The following is a 21,192-nucleotide window of genomic DNA, read 5'->3' on the forward strand; positions in this document are numbered from 1 at the left end:
GTTGACTTCCAGACAGTGCTCCTTTAAAAGAGTATTTTACCCAAGGAAGATGTTTACTCCAGACGTTTGTATTTTGCCTGGTTTTCAGTCACTTTTAAAATAAATCACTGAGGCCGGGTGGGGTGGCTCATGCCTGTAATCCCAGCACTTTGGGAGGCCGAGGCAGGTGGATCACGAGGTCAAGAGATCGAGACCATCCCGGTCAACATGGTGAAACCCCATCTCTACTAAAAATACAAAAAATTAGCTGGGCATGGTGGCGCATGCCTGTAATCCCAGCTACTCAGAAGGCTGAGGCAGGAGAATTGCCTGAACCCAGGAGGCAGAGGTTGCGGTGAGCCGAGATCATGCCATTGCACTCCAGCCTGGGTAACAAGAACGAAACTCCTTCTCAAAACAAAACAAAACAAAAATAATAAAAATTTTAAAAAAATAAAATAAATCACTGTAATGTTAATCATTGTACTTGAGATCATAGTAGGAACAAGATCTGAAAACTGCCATCAAATTACTGTTCCCAATGGTGCAAGGTGAGGTCTGTAATACATTTCATTTCTGCCAAAACGAAGGTAAGGAAGAAAAGAATGCCTTTATAAAGTTGTGCTCTGATCAGAGGACTAGAAAATAAACAGCTGAGTAATATACCCAAGTGTAAGATATTGAGACACATTGCACAGTTACTCCAGGATTACACTATACTGATTTATGGTTTCGCTTAACAAAACATTTTATTCTAAGGTAATTTTTTTTCATGGTACAAATAAATTTACTTAACCTGTTTCCTTCTATGTTCCTTATTCCTCTTTTCTTCCAAGAAGTTACTTTGACAATCACAGATTTTATTGGGCCTCTTTCCCTTCCAATTCTTAAATGAATATTTGTGACAGGGACATGACAGAAAACAATTGTGTTTGCCAGCGGCAAAATATGCTTTCGGGTGTTATCAAGCGTGATGCTCAGCCACTGGGCTGCTGTGACTTTGATGTCTGCCTAGTCAACTAGAGAGAGCTAGTCCTTCTATGGGGCTTTTCTTTCTTAAATTTTTTTTTTGACATACAAATAGCTGTACATAGTTAATATATACAACTAGATGAGTTTGGCTGAGTGCGGTGGCTCAGACCTGTACTTCCAGCACTTTGGGAGGCCAAGGCTGGTGAATCACTTGAGATCAGGAGTTTGAGACCAGCCTGGCCAACATGGTGAAACCCCGTCTCTACTAAAAATACAAAAACTAGCCAGATGTGGTAGAGCATGCCTGTAATTCCAGCTACTCAAGGGCTGAGGCATGAGAATTGCTTGAATCTCAGAGGCAGAGGTTACAGTGAGCTGAGATTGCACCACTACACTCTAGCCTGGGTGACTCTGTCTCAAAAACAACAACTAAATGAGTTTGGAGATAAGTATATACCTGTGAAACTATGATCACAATCTATGCCATAAACCTATCCATCACCTTCAAAAGTTTCCCTTTTCTCTGTTACTCTCTCAAGGTCAGAACACAACATAAAGGCCGATCCTCTTAGCAAACTTTTAAGTATACAATCAATGTAGTATTGTTAATTATATGCTGTACAATAGATGTCTAGGACTTAAGTGGTACATTCTTAAAATTACCACTTAATAAGGATTCACATGTTAAGTAGGGGTGCCTAGAAGCAGAACCTGAGGTGGTATTCAGATGTACATTATTTATTGAGGAGTGTTCTCAGGAAAAACCTGTAAGGGGAAGAGGGTAACCAGGTAAGGAAGAAGGAGCCAGTTAGGGTCTTAAGAAAATCTAGCCATAGCCTATTCGAGGTGGTAGCAGAACAATTATTGACTGGAAGAGTGTAATCCCCAGTTCTTGGGAAGAGAGGGGTCACTGTGAGCCATTAGCAGCCAACAGGAAGTAGCTGAAAAATGGGTACAGTATACTAGCTAAGTAAACAGGATTGGGTGGGGGCAGCACAGTGTATTATTCCTTTGCCTGTTTACTTTGTGCAGGATACTGTGCTAAGAACTAGGGGTAAAAAATGAATGTGACACAGTCCCTGCTTTCAAGATGTTTATGGTCTAGTAACAACAGCTGGCCATGTTAAGCAGCAGTGTCCGATCTTTTGGCTTCCCTGGGCCACATTAGAAGAATAGTTCTCTTGGGCCACACATTAAATACACTAACAATAGCTGATGAGCTTTAAAGAATCACAAACAAATCTCATAATGTTTTAAGAAAGTTTACGAATTTCTGTTGGGCAGCATTCACAGCCATCCTGTGCCGCATGCAGGCCACCAGTTGGACAAGCTTGATGTAAAGAATACTGACGGTATAAGGAAAGAGGTTTTTGCATGTACTTGGATAGAAAGCAAAGGAGTGAATAATTATAGGGGAGGGACATCTGGGGAGTTTCATTGAATAGATCCAATGAATGAATAGAACCAGGGTTGGGGAAAATGGGCTGGTCAAGGAAAACATGGGGAGGAATTGTAGGCAGAAGGAAGAGCCCTGTGCAGAGGCTAGCAAGCAAGTATGAAACAAGATGAATGTGTTCATGGAATCACATAGGGCATAGTATATGCAGAACAAATGGAGTACGATTGGGGGAACAGCAACTGATGAGGCCTGAGGCAGTGCCAGAACACTGGGCCTCACAAAACATGCTGAGGAGGTTGGTCTTAAAAAGGAAAGCATTCCCGCTGTCAGCCCTCCAGCCTGTCCTTTGGCTTCTGGATCAACTTGGAGTGCCCATTGTCAATGTACCTGACAGCTCTGCCCCCTGGTGGCCATTGTTGCTCCAAGCATGTTGCTTTAATGCTTCTGAGCCCCAATTTCCTCATCTGTAAAATGGCTGCTGATATGTGTAGTATTGTTGTGCTTAGAAATAATAAATAAAGACAGATATAAAGATTTACCGTCATGGAATCATTCTGATGATATTGATTGCTTTTTGTTATTTTCCTACAATAATTAAAACAGGCAGTACATCACAGAAATTGACAAATCACTGGACTTTAAACAGCCCAGACCCAGAAATTAGCTTGCTTTGTTTTCTTTTCTAAAAGTCATTGATGACTAATTTTCTTATTTCCCAGGACTGAAGTTACTCGTATTAGATAAACTGTTTCCTAGGCTTTTTACTGATAATACAAGATTTTTTGTTTCCATCTATAATAAAAAATAGTTGTTACGGTAATTGTTTTACAGATGCCAGATTTTGCCTATTCTTTAAAATCTCCCTCTGTCATGAACAGTTTGATAACTCTTTCACTTAAAGAACAGAGTATTGTGGAAAATAAAGAAACTGTTTTATCCAAAGTACATATACCTAGAACTTCAGATGAGAGGAGTATCCATCTCACAAGAAGTCTTAGGTCTTATCAAAACTCTCAGGGAGGTGAGGAGAGAGGCTCCATGGTCAGTTGGCTTTCTTCACTGAGATTTTTAGAGAATAAAAATATTTCTTTTATGATATTTGTTGCCCTTGATCCCATCACAAGTCATCCATATGAAGGTTATATTCAGTATATTCATTGGGAACATAAACTTTCATTTCTCTGGGATAAATGCATAGGAGTGCAATTGCTGAGTCATAGTTGCATATTTAATTTTAAAGAAATGACCAAAATATTTTCTAGAAGAGTTTTACTATTTTACATTCCCACAAGCAATGTATGAATGATAGTTTCTCTATACTTTCTCTAGCATTTGATATTTTCACTATTTTTTTATTTTAGCTATTGTAGTAATAAGTATGTAATAATATCTTGTTGTGGTTTTAATTTACATTTCCCCAATGGCTGGTAATATTGAATATCTTTTCACAGGCTTATTTGCCATTTGCGTTCCTCTTTGTTAAAATATCTGTTGATTTTTTTTTCTTTGAGACAGAGTATTGCTCTATCACCCAGGCTGGAGTACAGTGGTCTAGGCTCACTGCAACCTCCGCCTCCCAGGTTCAAGCAACTCTCGTGCCTCAACCTCCCAAGTAGCTCAGATTACAGATGCGTGCCACCATACCCAGCTAATTTTTGTATTTTTAGTAAAGACAGGGTTTCACCATGTTGGCCAGGCTGGTCTCGAACTCCTGACCTCAAATGATCCACCCACCTTAGCCTCCCAAAGTGCTGGGATTACAGGTACAAGCCACCATGTCCAGCTCATCTGTTGATTTTTAATTGGGTCATTTATTTCCTTATTGTTGAGTTTTGAGAGTTCCTTACATGCTTTGGGTATCAAGTCTAAGAACTCTTTGCTTAGCCCTAGATCCTGAAGACTTTCTCTTATGCTTTTTGTAAATATTTTATAGTTTTACATTTTTCATTTAAGTCTGTGATCCATTTTAAGTTACATTTTGTGTATTAGGTTGTGGTAGGCAGAGATGTCCATGTCCTAATCTCTACGACCTATGAATATGTTAAGGTTGCTATTTAGCTGACTATAAAATGGGGACATTATCCTGGATTATCTGAGTGGGTCCAGTGTAATTACATGGGTCCTTAAAAGTGGAAGAAGGAAGCAGAACAGAAGGGTCAGAGAATGAGATGTGATGACAGAAGCAGGATTAGAGAGATGCAGCGTTGCTTGCCTTGAAGATGGGAGAAGACAGCCAAGATCAAGGGAGTATGATTATCCTCTAAGTAGATCTGTGTATTCAGTGGGTAATAGAAAATATTACTTTTATTTCTGCTTAAATTTGTACATTCATTGTGACTTTAAATTCCCCACTACTTTTTAATAGGAAGTGTTTTGTTGTTACTGTTGGTTTTGTTTGCATTTCAGAAGAGTGTTTGAATGAAATTTTGACAGAGAGTCAAATGTAGCCCCAAAAATTTATGTGATGGGAGGCTAACATCATTCTCTTTTTTAAAAAATATTCAGTTGACTTTGACTGTAGGATGAACAGAACCTTTGTGAATGGTCTTGATACTTGTACTAATTTTATTAGTTTTTAAAATGACAGCTTTGAGATATAATTCATATACCATAGAGCTTACCCACTTAAAGTATGCAATTCTGTTATTTTAATATATTCACAGATATGTGCAGCCAATCAGCAAAAGACAATATGTTTTCACACTGTCTTCTTATTTTCATTGTTTCTGAGAAGTTAGCTGTTAATCTTATTGGGGTTCTCTTGTAAAGTGATGAGTTGTCTTTTCTCGGTGCTTTCAAGATTTTCTCCTTGTCTTTTTGGCTTTTAGCAATTTTTCTATGAGAAATCTATTTCTGGATCTCTTTGCATTTATCCTACTTGGAGTTCATTGAGTTTCCTGAATATGTAAATTAATGTTTTTCAGTAAATTTGGGAAGTTTTTCTAATATTTGTTATGCTCCTTTCTTGTTCACTTTTCCTTCTGGTACTCCCATTATGTGTATGTTGGTGAACTTAATGATATCCTACATTTCTCTGAGACTGTTTATTCTTCTTTTTTCCATCTGTTCTTCAACTTGCCTAATCTCTGTTGACCTACTTCACATTCATTAATTCTTTTTTCTGCTTGTTCAAATCTACTGTTGAGGCCCTTCAGTGAATTTGTCATTTCAGTTGTACTTTCAACACCAGAATTTCCATTTGGTTATTTTTTATACTTTCTATTTTTTTATTGATAATCTCTGTTTTATAAAATACTGTCGTGATTTACTTCCTTTACTTCTTTAATCATGGTTTTCTTTAGTTCTTTGAACATTTTTTTTGTGCCAAGCTCACTTTACTTTTTTTTTTAATACTTAAAAATCAAATTATATTACTCCCTTTCTTTGAACAATTTGAAGGCTTTGCCTATTAAATTTGACATGTGGTTGTATGGGTCATACTGTCCTGTTTCTTTGCATATCTCATAAGTTTTTGTTGGAAACTGGGCATTTTAGGTAACATATTGTAGCAATTGTGGGTACTACTCCCTCCACCAGGGTTCTTTATTATTATTTGCTTGTTTACTTTTTTGGTAACTGGCTGGATTATTTTATTGAAGTCCATTTCCTCAACCCCCATTCTCACCTTACAGTATGAATCCTCTGATGTTGCTCTTCAGGGTTACAAGCTTGGATATCCCCACAGTCACCCTGGGATGACAATGGTTTTGAGACTCTCCTTGGCTGTCTCTTTCCTTGACCACATCAAGCTGTTATGGTCTACTAATTGTTGACTGGTTGCTCTGTTGTTTTAATCATGTCCTGGAACATAAGTTGCTCCACAAACTGATCCAATCAAATTAGGGCTCCTTTGAAGATAGTTCCTGAGATTTCTTCTGACCCCAAGAGGCCATCTCTTTCCCTGCTGTCTCTTTCCCCGGTTCTCTCTGGCATATTAGGCAGCCTAGGCTTGAACTGCTGTACACTCAGTTGCAAATGAAGTCAGTTTCATTGCAGGAGAATTGAAGCCCCCTATTCTATGCCATGCCTCCCTCCCTGGGAAAAATCTTTGAGCCACAGCTCTGGTGCAGGGGATGGAGACAAATGGTGAGCTTCCCTCTGAGTTTCAGCCCCAGGTCTCCCAGGTTTACTTTTTCTGGTATAGAATCCCACCCACAAGGTAGTACCAGGGCAGTCAAGGCCCTGGTATTCTTGGTGGCACAACACCCAAGGAATAGCCTCCATCACATGAGTTGGGGGCTAGGTGGAAGAAGGGAGCCCTTACCTCTCAGCCACATTCTTCTGGAATGTAGCCTCAGCAAAAGTGGCTGGGAACAGGATAAATGATGGTGACATCCTGTTCTTCCCAGGAAGAAAGGAGCTGAGAGCTGGGGGAGAAGGAACACTTGGCTACTCTACTCTGGCATGAGATCTGTGCTAGGAGGGAAGATGCAGGAAGTGGTTCTAGATCCAAATACTGCAGACTTTGACTCTACATTCTGAATTTTAGTAGATTTTCTTGAATAAGTACTTATCATTTGCTGTATGCCCTTAGGACCATTTCCAGAGACTTTAAATGGTTTTTTTTTAATTAATTGAAATAACTTTCACCAGTTTCACTGGGAGAGGGTCGTCCATGGAGCTGCTCACACTGTTATGCCAGAAATGGAACTCTATAAGCTTTTTAACATACAATTTTGTTGCTGCTACTCATAATCACTCAAAGTGACCTTGTACATGGATTTCTACTTCCTCAGTAGATTGTAAATAGCTTGAAGGCAGTAGCCCTGACCTTTATTCATTATGGAATCATGATAGCCCCTGGTAGCACTTTGTATGTTGTGGCACATAAAAGAATGTTGGTCACTGACTGTATCGCTCTTTTCAAGTTTACATTTTCAGCACTTCCTTTGTGACTTAAAGTGCTTAACTGTGCCTTAACTTTTTTTTTCCACTCCAGTGCTAGTGTGTTCCCAGAGGGTGATGCTTCTTTTTAATCTGTCATTGGCCACACTCAGGGAAGTACACTTGAACCATTAGGCGTTTTAGTACAAAGCATTTTGATTTACTCTTCGCAACATAGGAGCTTTCTTTAACATTCTTTGTAGTGTATGTATAATTATGACTTTAGATTAGGCTACTTATGTGGGATATAAGTACAGAAAGAGAGGGATAAAGGGCAGGCAGAAAATCAGTGTGGTCATGTTCTTAAAGGTGGATGTGCCTCATTTGTTCTTTCTTCAGCCAACTATGTCCATGCTGTTCAACCTTGGCTCTTGATGGCCCTGCCCTCATGACTGATTTTTCCTTTTCTGTTCCTCTCTTATTGGGGATCACTGGCTAATTATGGCCCCATGGCTGCCCCACCCTTTGTTTTGGTGGACAGTGGCCATGTGGGCCACATCTGAGGCTCCAGTTAGTGCTGTACCACTCATCTTCTGTGGCTTGGGCTTCCTCCTAAGGCTAACGTGTAGCCTTTCTTAGTCTTTGAGATGCTTTGTATTAAAAGATTTGGTAGTACTTTTCTTCCAGTATTCAAAGTCATTTGAGAGTATTCTTGACAAAAATCATTCAATTTGTGTGATTTGCTTGCTGCTACTTCGGGGAGCTGTGGGACAGTGTTGACTGCCCTCTGGGATGGGTGTGTGTGAACTGTTTTATTCAGTGTTGTTCTTTTTCCCAGGATGCTCCAGGATGAAACGCCATAGGCCTCTCAGCAGCAGTGACAGTTCAGACGAAAGTGAGGAGAACCGGCTGGCAGCTGGTAACCTTTCTGTCTATATCCCTTGGGGATTTTTCCTTTGACTTGAAATCTACTGAGGATAAGCCATTTCATGCTTTTTTTCAATGGTTAAATGTTTCTGAGAAGGAAAATTCAGGGCACCATTTTCTTACTGAAATTTCATTAGAGATAGATAAATTAGAATAATTGGTTGTGTGTGGCATGTAACTGTTTTCACTTTTCATTTACCTAAACAACAAAAGCCAAATCTAGTAATGCGTTAACACAGCTTCTCTAGAAAGGAAGAAAAGTACAAGAGCATAAATTGTAGTTTAGGTACCAAGTGTTTGACTGTGAGTCAGTCATCATTTGTAAAAGGCAATAACATTATTAGCAATAGCCTTTGGGGAAGTGCTGAAGGATACAGATTACTTGCTCTACATTTTTAGTTCTTCCAGTTGTTTTTGGAGATACTTTTCCTCCAAGTGGAACACAAATTGTGTTATTCCAAAACATTATGAGGTGTGATTATACCAAATCAGATAATCTCATCCTTAGCATTGTTGAAGCTTTTGCAGTGTAGCAGATCATCCATAAATGTCACTAAACTCCATCATGAGGCAATCTTCAGTGCAGTTTGACTGTTTTCTTCGGTGGTATGAGCTCTCTAGTTTCTCCATCATATCTTTCATATTCTCTTGGATGACATTTAGTTTTACGACATTTAGTTATTTTAGTAGGTAATGCATCTCAGTATTTTTTTCTAATTATCTTTTCCAGGTCCTTCCACTTCCTTTACTTCTGGCTCAATGTATAGGATCAAGTCAAAAATTCCAAATGAACACAAGAAGCCTGCTGAGGTGAGATCATATTTTCAATTTTTAGACTTAAGTTATGGTTCGGATGCTTGTCCCCCAAAACCTCATGTTGAAATTATATCCCAATGTCAGAGGTCCAGGCCTAATGGGAGATGTTTGGATCATGGGAATGTATCCCTTATAAATAGATTAATGCTTTCCCAGTGCAGGGGGATAAGTGAGTTCTCACTCTGTTAGTTCCCTTGAGGGCTGATTATTAAGGAGTCTGGCACCTCCTCCCATTCTCTCTTGCTGCTTCTCTCGCCATGTGATCTCCACATATGTTAGCTCCCCTTTGCCTTCCACCATGAGTGGAAGCACCCTGAGGCCCTTACCAGCTGCCCAATCTTGAATCTTCCAGCCAGCAGAACCGTGAGCTAAATAAACTTCTATTCTTTATAAATACTCAGCCTCAGGTATTCCTTTATAGCAATACTAAATAAACTAAGACAACTTTTAAAAAGATAGATGGCTGCCTCCTGCCTATATATATATCAACAATACCCAAAATCTGAAGATGTGAGGAATAAAGAATGTGTCAGTGGGTAGGCTTGTTTTCTGATGAACTTATTTTTTCCCAAGAAATATTCCATTTTCTATCTCCTTTAGGAGAACAATAATCTTCACACTGTGATTTCATTTTGGTGATGACACATAGTGCCTGGCTTTAGAATATTCCTCCCCTAACCAGGAAGTCAAAGAGAGCCAGACTAGGGGAATTGGGAAGAATCTAGAGATCTCCTGCCCTATGATTGGAAAAAGCTAAGTTAGCAGGTGAGGAGAGATAGTACAGAAAGGGACAGGTGAGTAGGTTGTGGGTGGACTACATTAAAAATCATCTGGGCCATGGGCTGTGATGGGTCCTTACAGCCTTTCTGGTGGGCCAGAAAGAATAGGTCAGTTCTTAGGAGGCTAGTTATCTTCTGCACAAAGGGCAGCAAAGTGCTAGGGTTCCCCTTAGACTTGATAATGGTTTAGTGGATCCTACAGACTTTCCCTCTGTGATAATTAAATGGTGATAAAATGGCCTTGTATATCTTCATTTCTGCTATGAATAGACTTCCTTAGCTGTAAAGGAACATTGAATATATTAGTTATGTATTGCTACATTACAAATTATCACAAAATTTGTGTTTTAAAGCAGCACACACTTATATCTCTGTTTCTGTGGGTCAGTAATCTGGGCATGATGTGACTAGATTCTCTGTTCAGAGTCTTTAAATGCTGAAATGACTGTAGAAAATGGGATGTGTTCTCATCTGGAGGCTTGCCTAGGGAAGAATTTGTCACCAAGTTCATTCATGTTGTAGGCAGAATTTGTCTCCTTGGAGCTGAAGGACTGAGATTTCTGTTTTCTTGCTTGCTTTTGATAGAGAGAGCTCTCAGTTTCTAAAGGCCACTTACAGTTCCTTGCCACATGGCTTTTTCCATAGATCCTCTCACAACATGGCAGCATACTTTTTCAGAGCCAGCAAGGAGAGTCTTTCCTTCCAGTCAACTAAGATGGAATGTTATATAACATAATATAATCGTGAGAGTGGCATCCCCATCACATTTGCTTTATAATGTTACTTAAAGGAACAACATCCCATCATGTTTGCCATATTCTGTTGTTTAAAAGCAAGTCACAGGTCCCACCACCTTCATGGAAAGGGAGTGACTCTTTGTGGGGATACTTTCGGGTGTGCACCAGAGGGCATTTCTCTTTTCCTTGGAGGTCACTTTTCATTTCTTTCTTTTGCCAGGGATTTTTCTGGGCACAATAGAATGTCAGAGTTTATATATGTCCATGTCATACAGAAAAACTTAGGGAATATAACATACATAAACAGGAGTGGAAGAAATGTCCCATCTGTCCAGAGGATACTTTGTCTACAGGATGGTGAGAAAGAAACTTTGCTACCTACCCCTTTAGGAGGACAGGAAAGCTGGTCTTAGGACATAAGGCAATTCAAGGTCTTTGGGTTTTGAGGCCTACTGCCTCCCAGTCAGTGGTAATAGTAGTCTTTTTGTTGCAAGGGATAGGGGACCTGGGCTGCCGAAAGCAAATTGTTTTCATTTATAATTTCATATTCTGTTATAAAAAGGAAAACCTGGTAATGTTATAGGACAAAACTAGCCTTTGCATTAGAAGAGCTTGATCCTGTGTGCTGCTTTGCTGGCTTATTTCATCTCTCTGAAATAATTTGTCAACATAACATGGACATTATCATACCTACCTCTCATAGCTGCCATTTATTGAAATTTTATGTGCCAAAAGCTTTACATTAATTTGTTTCCCAAATTTAAACAATTATGAGACTCTCCTTGGATGCCTTTTTAAAATAATGATTCTAGACTCACCCTACCCTGTGATACTACTGAATTAGTATTTCCAAGAAAAGTGCCTGGAATCTGGATTTTAAAAAGTGACTCAGGTGATTTTTATAATCAAGCACATCAGGGAAGTAATATCCTCTTGTTCTATTCCTCTAATAACACCATAAAGTAGGTACTTTCCAGTTTTTTGTTTGTTTGTTTTGCAGGTGATGAGGCTCAGAGAAGTTAAATTACTTGCCCAGGGTCATTAAAAAAAAGCAGAACTGAAATTCAGGTTTTTATTCATACTGAATCCTGTTTTCTTAACCAGTATGCATTGGGCATATTATGTAGGGTACAATAATTAATAATTGTATAGTAAACATTTGTTGAAACTTTGGCAGCTAAGAAATATGGGACACCACCAGTGTTTTCTCATAAGTAGTTATAATCAAAGTTTCCATAATGAAGTGAGAGCAAAACTCAAGAATAGAGAGAACAAACCTGGAATTGAACAGGGGCTGGGAACTCAGGCAGCAAGGAGAATATGGGAGGAACCTGTAAAAGAAGAGAAGTAAAAGTAAGTGGGACTTGGCAGAGGTGACAAGCACACACTACTCACAGGTGAGTTTGAAGGTGGCCTTTGAGGAATCAGATGGAACCACTGTGAATTCTTTTTTCCTATTTAGCTCCTGAAACTGAAGCAATATTGCCATTGGCTCTTTTTTTTTTTGAGACAGAGTTTTGCTCTGTTGCCCAGGCTAGCGTGCAGTGGCACAATCTCGGCCCACTGCAGTCTCTGCCTCCCAGGTTCAAGCGATTCTCCTGCCTCAGTCTTCCAAGTAGCTGGGATTATAGGCACCCAGCCAATTTTTGCATTTTTAGTAGAAATGGGGTTTCACCACCTTGGCCAGGCTGGTCTCGAACTCCTGACCTTGTGATCCACCTACCTCGGCCTCCCAAAGTGCTGGGATTACAGGCATGAGCCACTGCACCCGGCCACCATTGGCTGCTTTTTTCAAAGTGTCATTTTTATATCCTATTTCTAATAACAGAGTATCACTTTTCTCTCAGTTTCCGATTTTCCTGGCCTTACTTGCTGCCCCTGTTTGCTTCAAACAATTGTTTTAAGGTTCACTTAAGAAATATGACATATTTATACTCTTCTTTATTTCTGATGTTCCCATTTTTCTTTCTTGTTCATTTGTTTCTGTTTGAAGAACTTCCTTTAGCTATTCTTTTAGGATAGGTCTGCTGGTGATAAATCTGCTTAGTTTTCCTTCATCTGAGAATGTCTTGATTTTGCCTTCATTCCTGAAGGATATTTTTACTTGATACAGAATTCTGGTTTGACAGTACTTTTCTTTCAGCACTTGAAAAATGTGCTCCTTCCCTTGGTTTCTGATGAGAAATCTGCCTGCATTCAAGTAGGTTGTTCTTGAAGTAGTCATTTCTTTCCCAGTTGTTTTTGAGATTTTTTCCTTGTCTTTAATTTTTAAAAGTTAGATTACAATGTACCTGGGCATGGATTTCTTTTTGCTTATCCTCTTTGGGCTTTAGTCAGCTTCTTGAATCTGTAGATTTATATCTTCCACTAAGTTTAGGAAATTTTCAGCCCTCTACCTTCTTTTTCCCCTCCTTTTGAGACTTCAATTGCATGAATGTTAGATCTTTTGTTATTTTCCCAAAGATACCTCAGGCTCTTCTCATTTTTTTTCAGTGTATATTCTGTTGATCAGATTGAATTATTTCTGTTGTTCATTGGTTCTGTCTTCTGTTCCTTAATTCCATTCATTTGTTGAGCTTCTTATGAGTTTGTTATTTCAGTAATTGTATTATTCTATCTTAAAATTTCCATTTGGTTATTCTTTATATATTCCATTTCTTCACTGAGACTTTCTGTTTTTTGTTTCAAAAGTGTTTGCAATTTCTTGTTGAAACATTTTTATCCTGGATGTCTTAAAATCCTTATTAGATAATTCTAACATTTGTGTGATCTCAGTGTTGATGCCTGTTGACTGTCTCTTCTCGTTCCCAGATCTAGTATGATGAGTGATTTTCTGTTGTAGCCTATTTTTTAGTATTATGTCATTAGACACTGAGTCATATTTAAATTTTCTGTTTTAGCAGTCCTCTGCTATAACCATGTCAGTGGGGAAGATGGGTGCTGATTCTTTACTACCTGTTATAGAATTCCTAAGCTCCCCATCCTAGCTCTTTCTCTGGGGAGCAGGGCTGAGGAATCTTTAATACTTCATAGAGGTAGAAATTTCTACCACCTTGTTGCCCCCACTGATGATGGGGGCTGTGGTAGTAGTGAAGGTACCACCTTACTGATGGGTGGTGGTAATAGCCCAGGCTCCCTACCCAGTCTGCCAACATCATATTGAGGAGAGGTGCCTCATTATTGCTGGGAGGGAGTAAACGTCAAGACCTCTCAGGTGCTATACATTGACACTCCAATAATCACCCTTTTTAAAAAGGCGTTTTTTGACATCTTTTCTTGAAATATAATTCTCATAGCATACAATTCACCTTTTTTTTTTTTTTGAGTTGGAGGCTGGCATGCAGTGGCATGATCTTGGCTCACTGCAACCTCCACCTCCCAGGTTCAAGTGATTCTCCTGCCTCAGCCTCCCGAGTAGCTGGGACTACAGGCATGCACCACCAGGCCCAGCAAATTTTTGTGTTTTTAGTAGAGGGAATTTCACCAGGATGTTGGCCAGGATGGTCTCGATCTCCTGACCTTGTGATCCTCCCACCTCGACCTCCTAAAGTGCTGGGATTACAGACGTGAGCCACTGTGCCCAGCCTACAATTCACCCATTTTAAGTGTATAATTCAGTTGGTTTAGTGTGTTCAGAGTTGTGTAACCATTACTGCAATCATAATTTAGAACATTTTCATCACTCCAGAAAGAAACCCCTTACCCCTTAGCGGTTACTCTCTAATCTCCCTACCTGTAACCCCCTGGCAACCACTAATTTACCTTCCTTCTCGATGGGTTTGCCTATTCTAGACAGTTCATATAAATGAAATCATACAATATGCACCCTTTGTGTCTGGCTTCTTTCACTGAACATAATGTTTTCACCTTTCATGTTGTAGCATGTATCACTATTTCATTTCTTTTTATGACTGAATGATACTACATTTTATCAGTATATCACATTTTGTTTATCTGTTCGTCATTTGATTGACATTTGAGTTGTTTCCACTTTTGGAGTATTATGAGTAATTCTGCTATGAACGTTCAGGTACAAGTTTTTATGTTGATGTATGTTTTCAGTTGTCTAGACTATACACATAGGAGTGGAATTGTTGGGTCATATAGTAACTCTGCTTAACCATTAACTATTTAAAGAACTACGAGGCTGTTTTCCAAAGAGGCTCATCATTTTTCAGTCACACCAGCAATATATGAGAGTGTTTGAAATTTGTTATTGCTGTGAGCACCAGAGACTTCATATTCTTCTAGTGACCTTGTTTTTGTCCCTCCTCTTGGCTTAAGGTCTCTTTGTGCTTGTCCTCATAGGAATTTTGTCTCTTGCAGCTCTCTCAAGCTGTTAGCCAATTAGTTATTATCCCTGAAGTCTTTTTTTTTTTTTTTTTTTTTTTTGAGACGGGGTTTCGCTCTTGTTACCCAGGCTGGAGTGCAAAGGCGCAATCTCAGCTCACCGCAACCTCCGCCTCCTGGGTTCAAGCAATTCTCCTGCCTCAGCCTCCCTAGTAGCTGGGACTACAGGCATGCACCACCATGCCCAGCTAATTTTTGTATTTTTAGTAGAGACGGGGTTTCACCATGTTGACCAGGATGGTCTCGATCTCTTGACCTCGTGATCCACCCACCTCGGCCTCCCAAAGTGCTGGGATTACAGGCTTGAGCCACCGCACCCGGCCATCCCTGAAGTCTTTAGAGGGCATGGGGGAGGAGCAGCATTCTCTAATCTTCTCATTAATTCTTAGCCTTTAGGGTCCATAGTGGTCCGGTTTCTGGGGGTGGAGGTGGTGGTGGGGAACATAGTCTTCACAGGTAGAGCTTTTTTGCTCCTGCCCCCATTCCCTTATTGGCGTGTAGTAGGTATTTTCTGATGTTCTCAGCCTTTGTCCTTGAGGTTCTCTCTCCTGTAGATTAAGGCTTTTTGCCCCTTAGGTAACACAGGGAGGCTGAGGCTGGATGCTTTTCCTTTTCCCAGCAGTAGTGAAATTATAACATGACCCTCACTTGATACCTTTCTCCTGTAGATGAAGCATTTTTTTGGTAAGGGAACAAGGACACTAAGCACCGAGTACCCAGGCAGCACTACTCTGGTGCTTTCTCCAGGTACCGCCCTCCTGGTCCCACCCCATCTTCCCTGTGTGAGCCTAATTGAGTTCCTGAAGAAAAAGCTTGCAAGCAGCTGGGGCCCCCCAGTAACTACAGCCCCCCGGAACTTCGTATTCTTGTATCAGTCCCCATGCAGCATCCAGCGAATCAAAATTTCTAGTTTAATGTTCCTGCTGTGGCTTCTGCCACAGGTAAGCAAATGCTCTGCCCTGTGTCTCCCTGCAGGCACTTGTCTCTCTGAATTGGCTATTTATGCTATGATTCATTTCTCTGATGGATTCATGAAAATTTGTTAATTTGCTGCCCATCCTGCCATTTGCTTATTAAAAGATGGGAGGCTTTTTGTTTTGTTTTCCGACTCCAGGTCTGAGATAAAACCAGAATTCTTGAGCCTTATGATTTTACTAGGAATTAGTCACTGAAGTACAATATAAATTATCCTTTTTGCAGGAGATTAATTGGCTGCATTAAAATATACATATTTTCTTTACTATTTAGTGTATCAGTGAGATTCTTATGCATGCCTCCCTCTGATTTAACTTGTAGAGAAGAGTATCTAAGGATATGTGAATCCCCTGTATGGTTCAGGGGCTTTGTGTACCTTCCAGAAATTGTATACAGATTTTTAAGGCTATGTTTTTGTTCATTTTTTTTCTGAGATAGTAGCCTTCATCTGATTCTTAAAAGGGCCCATACTCATAAAGGTTTTTGTTTTGTTTTGTTTTGTTTTTTTAATCCCTAGAAAAAGTACATAGTAATTGGCTGGGCGCTGTGGCTCATGCCTATAATCCCAGCACATTGGGAGGCTATTAAAAAGTCTTCCATTCTTTATCAAAAGCCAGTATATTTTCGCCTACTAGTCTGGCGTGTAAAACATATCAAACTTCCTTAAAACATTGACTCCGGCTGGGTGCGGTGGCTTATGCCTGTAATCCTAGCACTTTGGGAGGCCAAGGTGGGCAGATCACGAGGTCAGGAGTTCGAGACCAGCCTGACCAACATGGTAAAACCCCGTCTCTAATGAAAATACAAAAATTAGCTGGGTGTGGTGGCATGTACCTGTAATCCCAGCTACTCAGGAAGCTAAGGGAGGAGAATTGCTTGAACCTGGGAGGCGGTGGTTGCAGTGAGCAGAGATTGCGCCATTGCACTCCAGCCTGGGTAACAGAGCAAGACTCCATCTCAAAAAAAAAAAAAAAAAAAAAAAAAAACAAAAAAACCACACATTGACTGCATATCATCTGTAGGCCTGGAGTCTGATTATGCAAGACTTTCATAGCAACAGAATGAAAGCTCGTATATTTTAATTCAATGGAGAGCACTACATACTCTCTAGTAAGTTCTGTTTACATCATTGTACCTATATTTCTAACAAGCTTAAATATTTGGTTTTCTGACCTACAGAAGATAAAAAGCATTAAACTGCAATCACATACTTGTTACACAAAAAGGAACACTGAGGAAAGGGAGACTAATTTGTAAAGCAGCCTTCAAATGTCATTTCTTGTGCAAAAATTGCTCAGATCTCTAAATCAGACTTTGTTGCTCCCTTCTCCGTTACACCTCTGTTTGATATGGGGGAAAGGGAATAATCCAACTTAAGCAACCCAAAGGTACATTGCTTTATAGTAATTGATATTGCAGTTGGTGTTAGCCCATAGCCATCAAAATGTTCTATTTATTCTTTATAAGAAACCTGAGAATTATTTTAAATTATTTGAAAAATATTTCCATGTGCTTTAAAGTTTTAAATTTAGAAGTTGAATAAGCTTTTTGATGCATTGAAAAAAATCAACGTGGGATGCAGCATCTTGACAATACTATGTACCTTTGGTAATAAGAATAGTTTTTTTTTAATTGCATTTTAGGTTTTGGGGTATATTTGAAGAACATGCAAGATAGTTGCATGGGTACACACATGGCAGTGTGATTTGCTGCCTTCTTCCCATCACCTATATCTGGCATTTCTCCCCATGCTATCTCTCCCCAACTCCCCACCCTCCACTGTCTCTCCCCTATTTCCCCCCAACAGACCCCAGTGTGTAGTGCTCCCCTCCCTGTGTGCATGTGTTCTCACTGTTCAATACCCGCCTATGAGTGAGAACATGCGGTGTTTGATACTCTGAACAACAGAGTTTTTAAGGCTTTAGGCACAGTGTTCTTTGCTAAGTTTTCTCTGTCATTCTTCTGGATAATCTGACAACTTCTTTGCCTACGATTGTATAATTATAATTAATTCCTTTTGCTTAAATATAATTACCAGTTGGTGGCTGTTTTATGCTTTTGGGGTGACATGTCAGTTTGTGGTCAGTTATATATAGTTTTAGATTTCAGTGACTGAATCAAAATCGATCAATCTCTCTGCTTTATTCACGTGGGCCAGACAGCGTTTCTCTTTGTGTCATACAGGAAGTTAATGTTTTGACTTTTCCTATGAAAAATGTCGCACAAATGTTCAGACTAGCTGTGCTTTTAAAAACTGCCAACTGAGAGTTGTTAATGAGAGCAATAAAAGCCAGAGTTGTCTGCAAAGGGCATTTTCATTTTGTGGTTCTGGCAGGTTAAGCATTGATGTTCTAATTGAATTCATAGTGAGGCCTCCTTTGTTTCTGCAAGCATCTGACAGGCCAGATGTGCACACAGTGTTGGGCTTGGCATAGCTTCTGGACTGTATGTTAGCCAGTGAATCCCCTCTTTGACCATAAATGAACAGTTATCTGAAAAGTACAAAGCCTTTTTGTTTCAGGAACTTTTGGGAAAACTACCAGTGCATGTAAAATAGACACACTATTAAGAACTTGTAAAACTTCTCAACTTCATTACCTAGAAAGGTCAGGGTCAGCATCTAGATCCCTTCTTCATTATCTTTAATTTAGCAACAAATGGCTGTGTTTTATTTTGTGAAGTTTCTATATTACCCTGTGGCCTTTGGAATGTTAGTTAAAGTTCCTGATGGAGCTCTTGCTTGGGAACCCTGTCTTTGGGAGCCAAACCATGCACATTTTAACTGGGCTATGAACTCATATCTCTCTTACTCCATCAACAATTACTTTATGGACTACACAGAAGAACTCAGTTATATACTTCTTTCCAATTTTAGAAGGAATGCTACGATGATGATAGTAAAATAGCAGGATCTAGCATTTATTTAGAAATTACTATGAGTTCCATACCATGCTTAGTTCTTAATGCAACTTCAACCATTTAATCTTTGCAACAACCCCTATGAGGTGAGTGTTATTATCCCCATTTTATAGACAAGTTGAGATGTAGAATTTGGACAACTTGCTGAAAGCTCCTCAGTAGTGAAACCAGTATACCAATCCAGGTGTCCTGTCCCAGACTCATATTCCTTTAAGATTTTTTAATTATATAAATTATTTCCCTGCTTCAAACTTCAAACTGTAAAACAAAATATATGGAGAGATCCAGCTAGATTCAGCTCAACTATTTTTGGTAACTTTTCTATAAGTCTCTCTCCCTTCCCTGTTTTCTTCTCACTCTGCAGTTAACCCTTTTTGTTGTTTTTGGTTTATTCTTTTATTGTTTCATTATGAAAATATATACAAATATGTATGCCTGTGCCACTATCTGTATATAAAACTCTCCTCACTAATCAGGATATACTATAGTTATTTTGTTTTCAGTTTATAAACTTTAAAAATGCGTTTTCTTATCAGAAGCAAGTTAATGAGACCAGTCTGATAAATATATTTTATATCACTTTGCAGATATCTTCTACCTGAGTACTGAACTGACATTCCCATCCACTCAACATTTTATGTTCTGCCTCATGCTTGAGATGTTTGAGTTCTATAGCAAGATAAAGCAGCCTCTCACACTCTGCCTTAAGTAAAAATGCTTCTCTAGAAAACTTAGATCTCATGCTCTTTAATCTGGCTAGCTTGTAAATTTGAAATTGGGCTTATCATATGCCTGCTGTTTTTCTCTAAAGGGGAAGGGAAAATTATAATAGTCATTGGATTTAATTTTTATTTGCTTAAGAAAAACAGGTGTGTATTGGTTGGTGTTTCCCAGACTTTACCTTCATGGAGGTTTGGGTATTTCTGAAGCCATAGACAAAGACCAGATTTCATTGACCTCTGCTTTTGTATATCTTTGTCTAGAGTCTTCAAGTTACTCTTCTGTTTGGTAAGCGTGTGTATAGTTTTATAGGGCTATAATAGCAAATTAACACAAACAACGTAGCTTAAAACAACAGGAATTTATTATTTCACAGTATGAAGGCCAAAAGTAAATCAGCCAGTCATGCTCCCTCCGTAGGTTTTAAGAGAGATTCATTCTTTGCTTCTTCAAGCTTTTGGTGGATATCAGTATTCATTGATTTGTGGATCAATGAATCACTCTAATCTCTGCCTCCATGATCACACTGTCTCCTCCTCTTCCATTTCAAATCTCCCTCCACCTTTCTTTTATAAGGACTAAGAGCCCACTTGGATATTCTAGAATGGTATCTTCATCTGAAGATTCTTAACTTAATTATATCTGGAAAGACCCTTTTCCCAAATAAGGTAATATCCATAGTTTCTGGGAACTGGGATGTGGACATATCTTTTTGGAGACCACCATTCAGTCCACTGCAGTATGTTTTTAGGCTAGGAAACTATATAGAGCAGATTTCATAAGCAGTTGTGTCAAGTTTGAAGATATGCCTTATGCTTTGTAATTAGATCATTTGGCATTATTCATTATTAATCAAGCCCAAAGCTTAATTGTGTAATCAATTGATGTATTTTGTAAAGACCATCACTTGGAAAATGATGAAATATTTTAGGATATTGACAATCACTTTCCAGATCTAAGGAAGGACTTTCCACAACACCATCTTTCCGAAAGATAGTAGTTTAGCAAATTGGAAATTTACCACCACTACTTAACCACTGACTCATTAAAGGCACTCTAAGGCCAGGCACTGTGCCTCACGCCTATAATCCTAGCACTTTGGGAGGCCAAGGCAGGCAGATTGCTTGAGCTCAGGAGTTTGAGACTAGCCTGGGCAACCTGTTGAAACCCTGTCTCTACAAAAATTACAAAAAAATTTTGCAAAAATCAGCTGGGCGTGGTGGTAAGTGCCTGTATTCCCAGCTACTCAGGAGGCTGAAGTGGGAGGATCGCTTGAGCCTAGGAGGCGGAGGGTGCAGTGAGCCAAAATCATGCCGTGTACTTCAGCCTGGGTAACATAGTGAGACTCTGTCTCAAAAACAAAAAAAATGAAATTCTGGAACAGAAAGATATTAGGTAGAAAACTAGTGAAAATCTGAATGAAGTCTATAGTTAATATTATTATAGCAGTGCTACTTTCTTGGTTTAGGTAATTGAACTCTGGTTATATAAAGTGTAAACAGGGAGGCTGAGGCAGGCAGATCACAAGGTCAGAAGTTCGAGACCAGTCTGACCAACATGGTGAAACCCTGTCTCTACTAAAAATACAAAACTTAGCTGGGCGTGGTGGCGTGCACCTGTAATCCCAGCTACCCAGGAGGCTGAGACAAGAGAATCGCTTGAATCCAGGAAGCAGAGGTGGCGGTGAGCCAAGATTGGGTCACTGCACTCCAGCCTGGGTGACAGAGTAAGACTCTGTCTCAAAAAAAAAAAAAAAAAAAAAAAAAAAAAAAAAAAAAAAAAAAAAAAAAAAAAA

The 21,192-nt window shown here is 39.3% G+C and overlaps 1 protein-coding gene across 12 annotated transcripts in view; it reads left to right on the forward strand.

Annotated features, from left to right (window-relative positions):
- JADE3 (jade family PHD finger 3) overlaps positions 1-21,192 on the forward strand; it is a 145,887-nt gene that overhangs the window by 61,089 nt on the left and 63,606 nt on the right. For 7 of the 12 annotated variants that reach the window (XM_074392101.1, XM_074392098.1, XM_074392099.1 and 4 more), the window contains 2 exons: positions 8,013-8,093; positions 8,832-8,911. In XM_074392101.1, the coding sequence (XP_074248202.1) occupies positions 8,024-8,093; positions 8,832-8,911 (150 nt within the window). In that variant the 5' untranslated portion in view covers positions 8,013-8,023. Of the gene's footprint in view, positions 1-152; positions 8,094-8,831; positions 8,912-21,192 lie in introns of those variants that run through there. The other 5 variants (XM_074392104.1, XM_074392103.1, XM_074392102.1 and 2 more) reach the window with 3 other exon arrangements.

Source organism: Saimiri boliviensis, chromosome X, assembly GCF_048565385.1.
Source record: "Saimiri boliviensis isolate mSaiBol1 chromosome X, mSaiBol1.pri, whole genome shotgun sequence".
Taxonomy (NCBI): Eukaryota; Metazoa; Chordata; class Mammalia; order Primates; family Cebidae; genus Saimiri; species Saimiri boliviensis.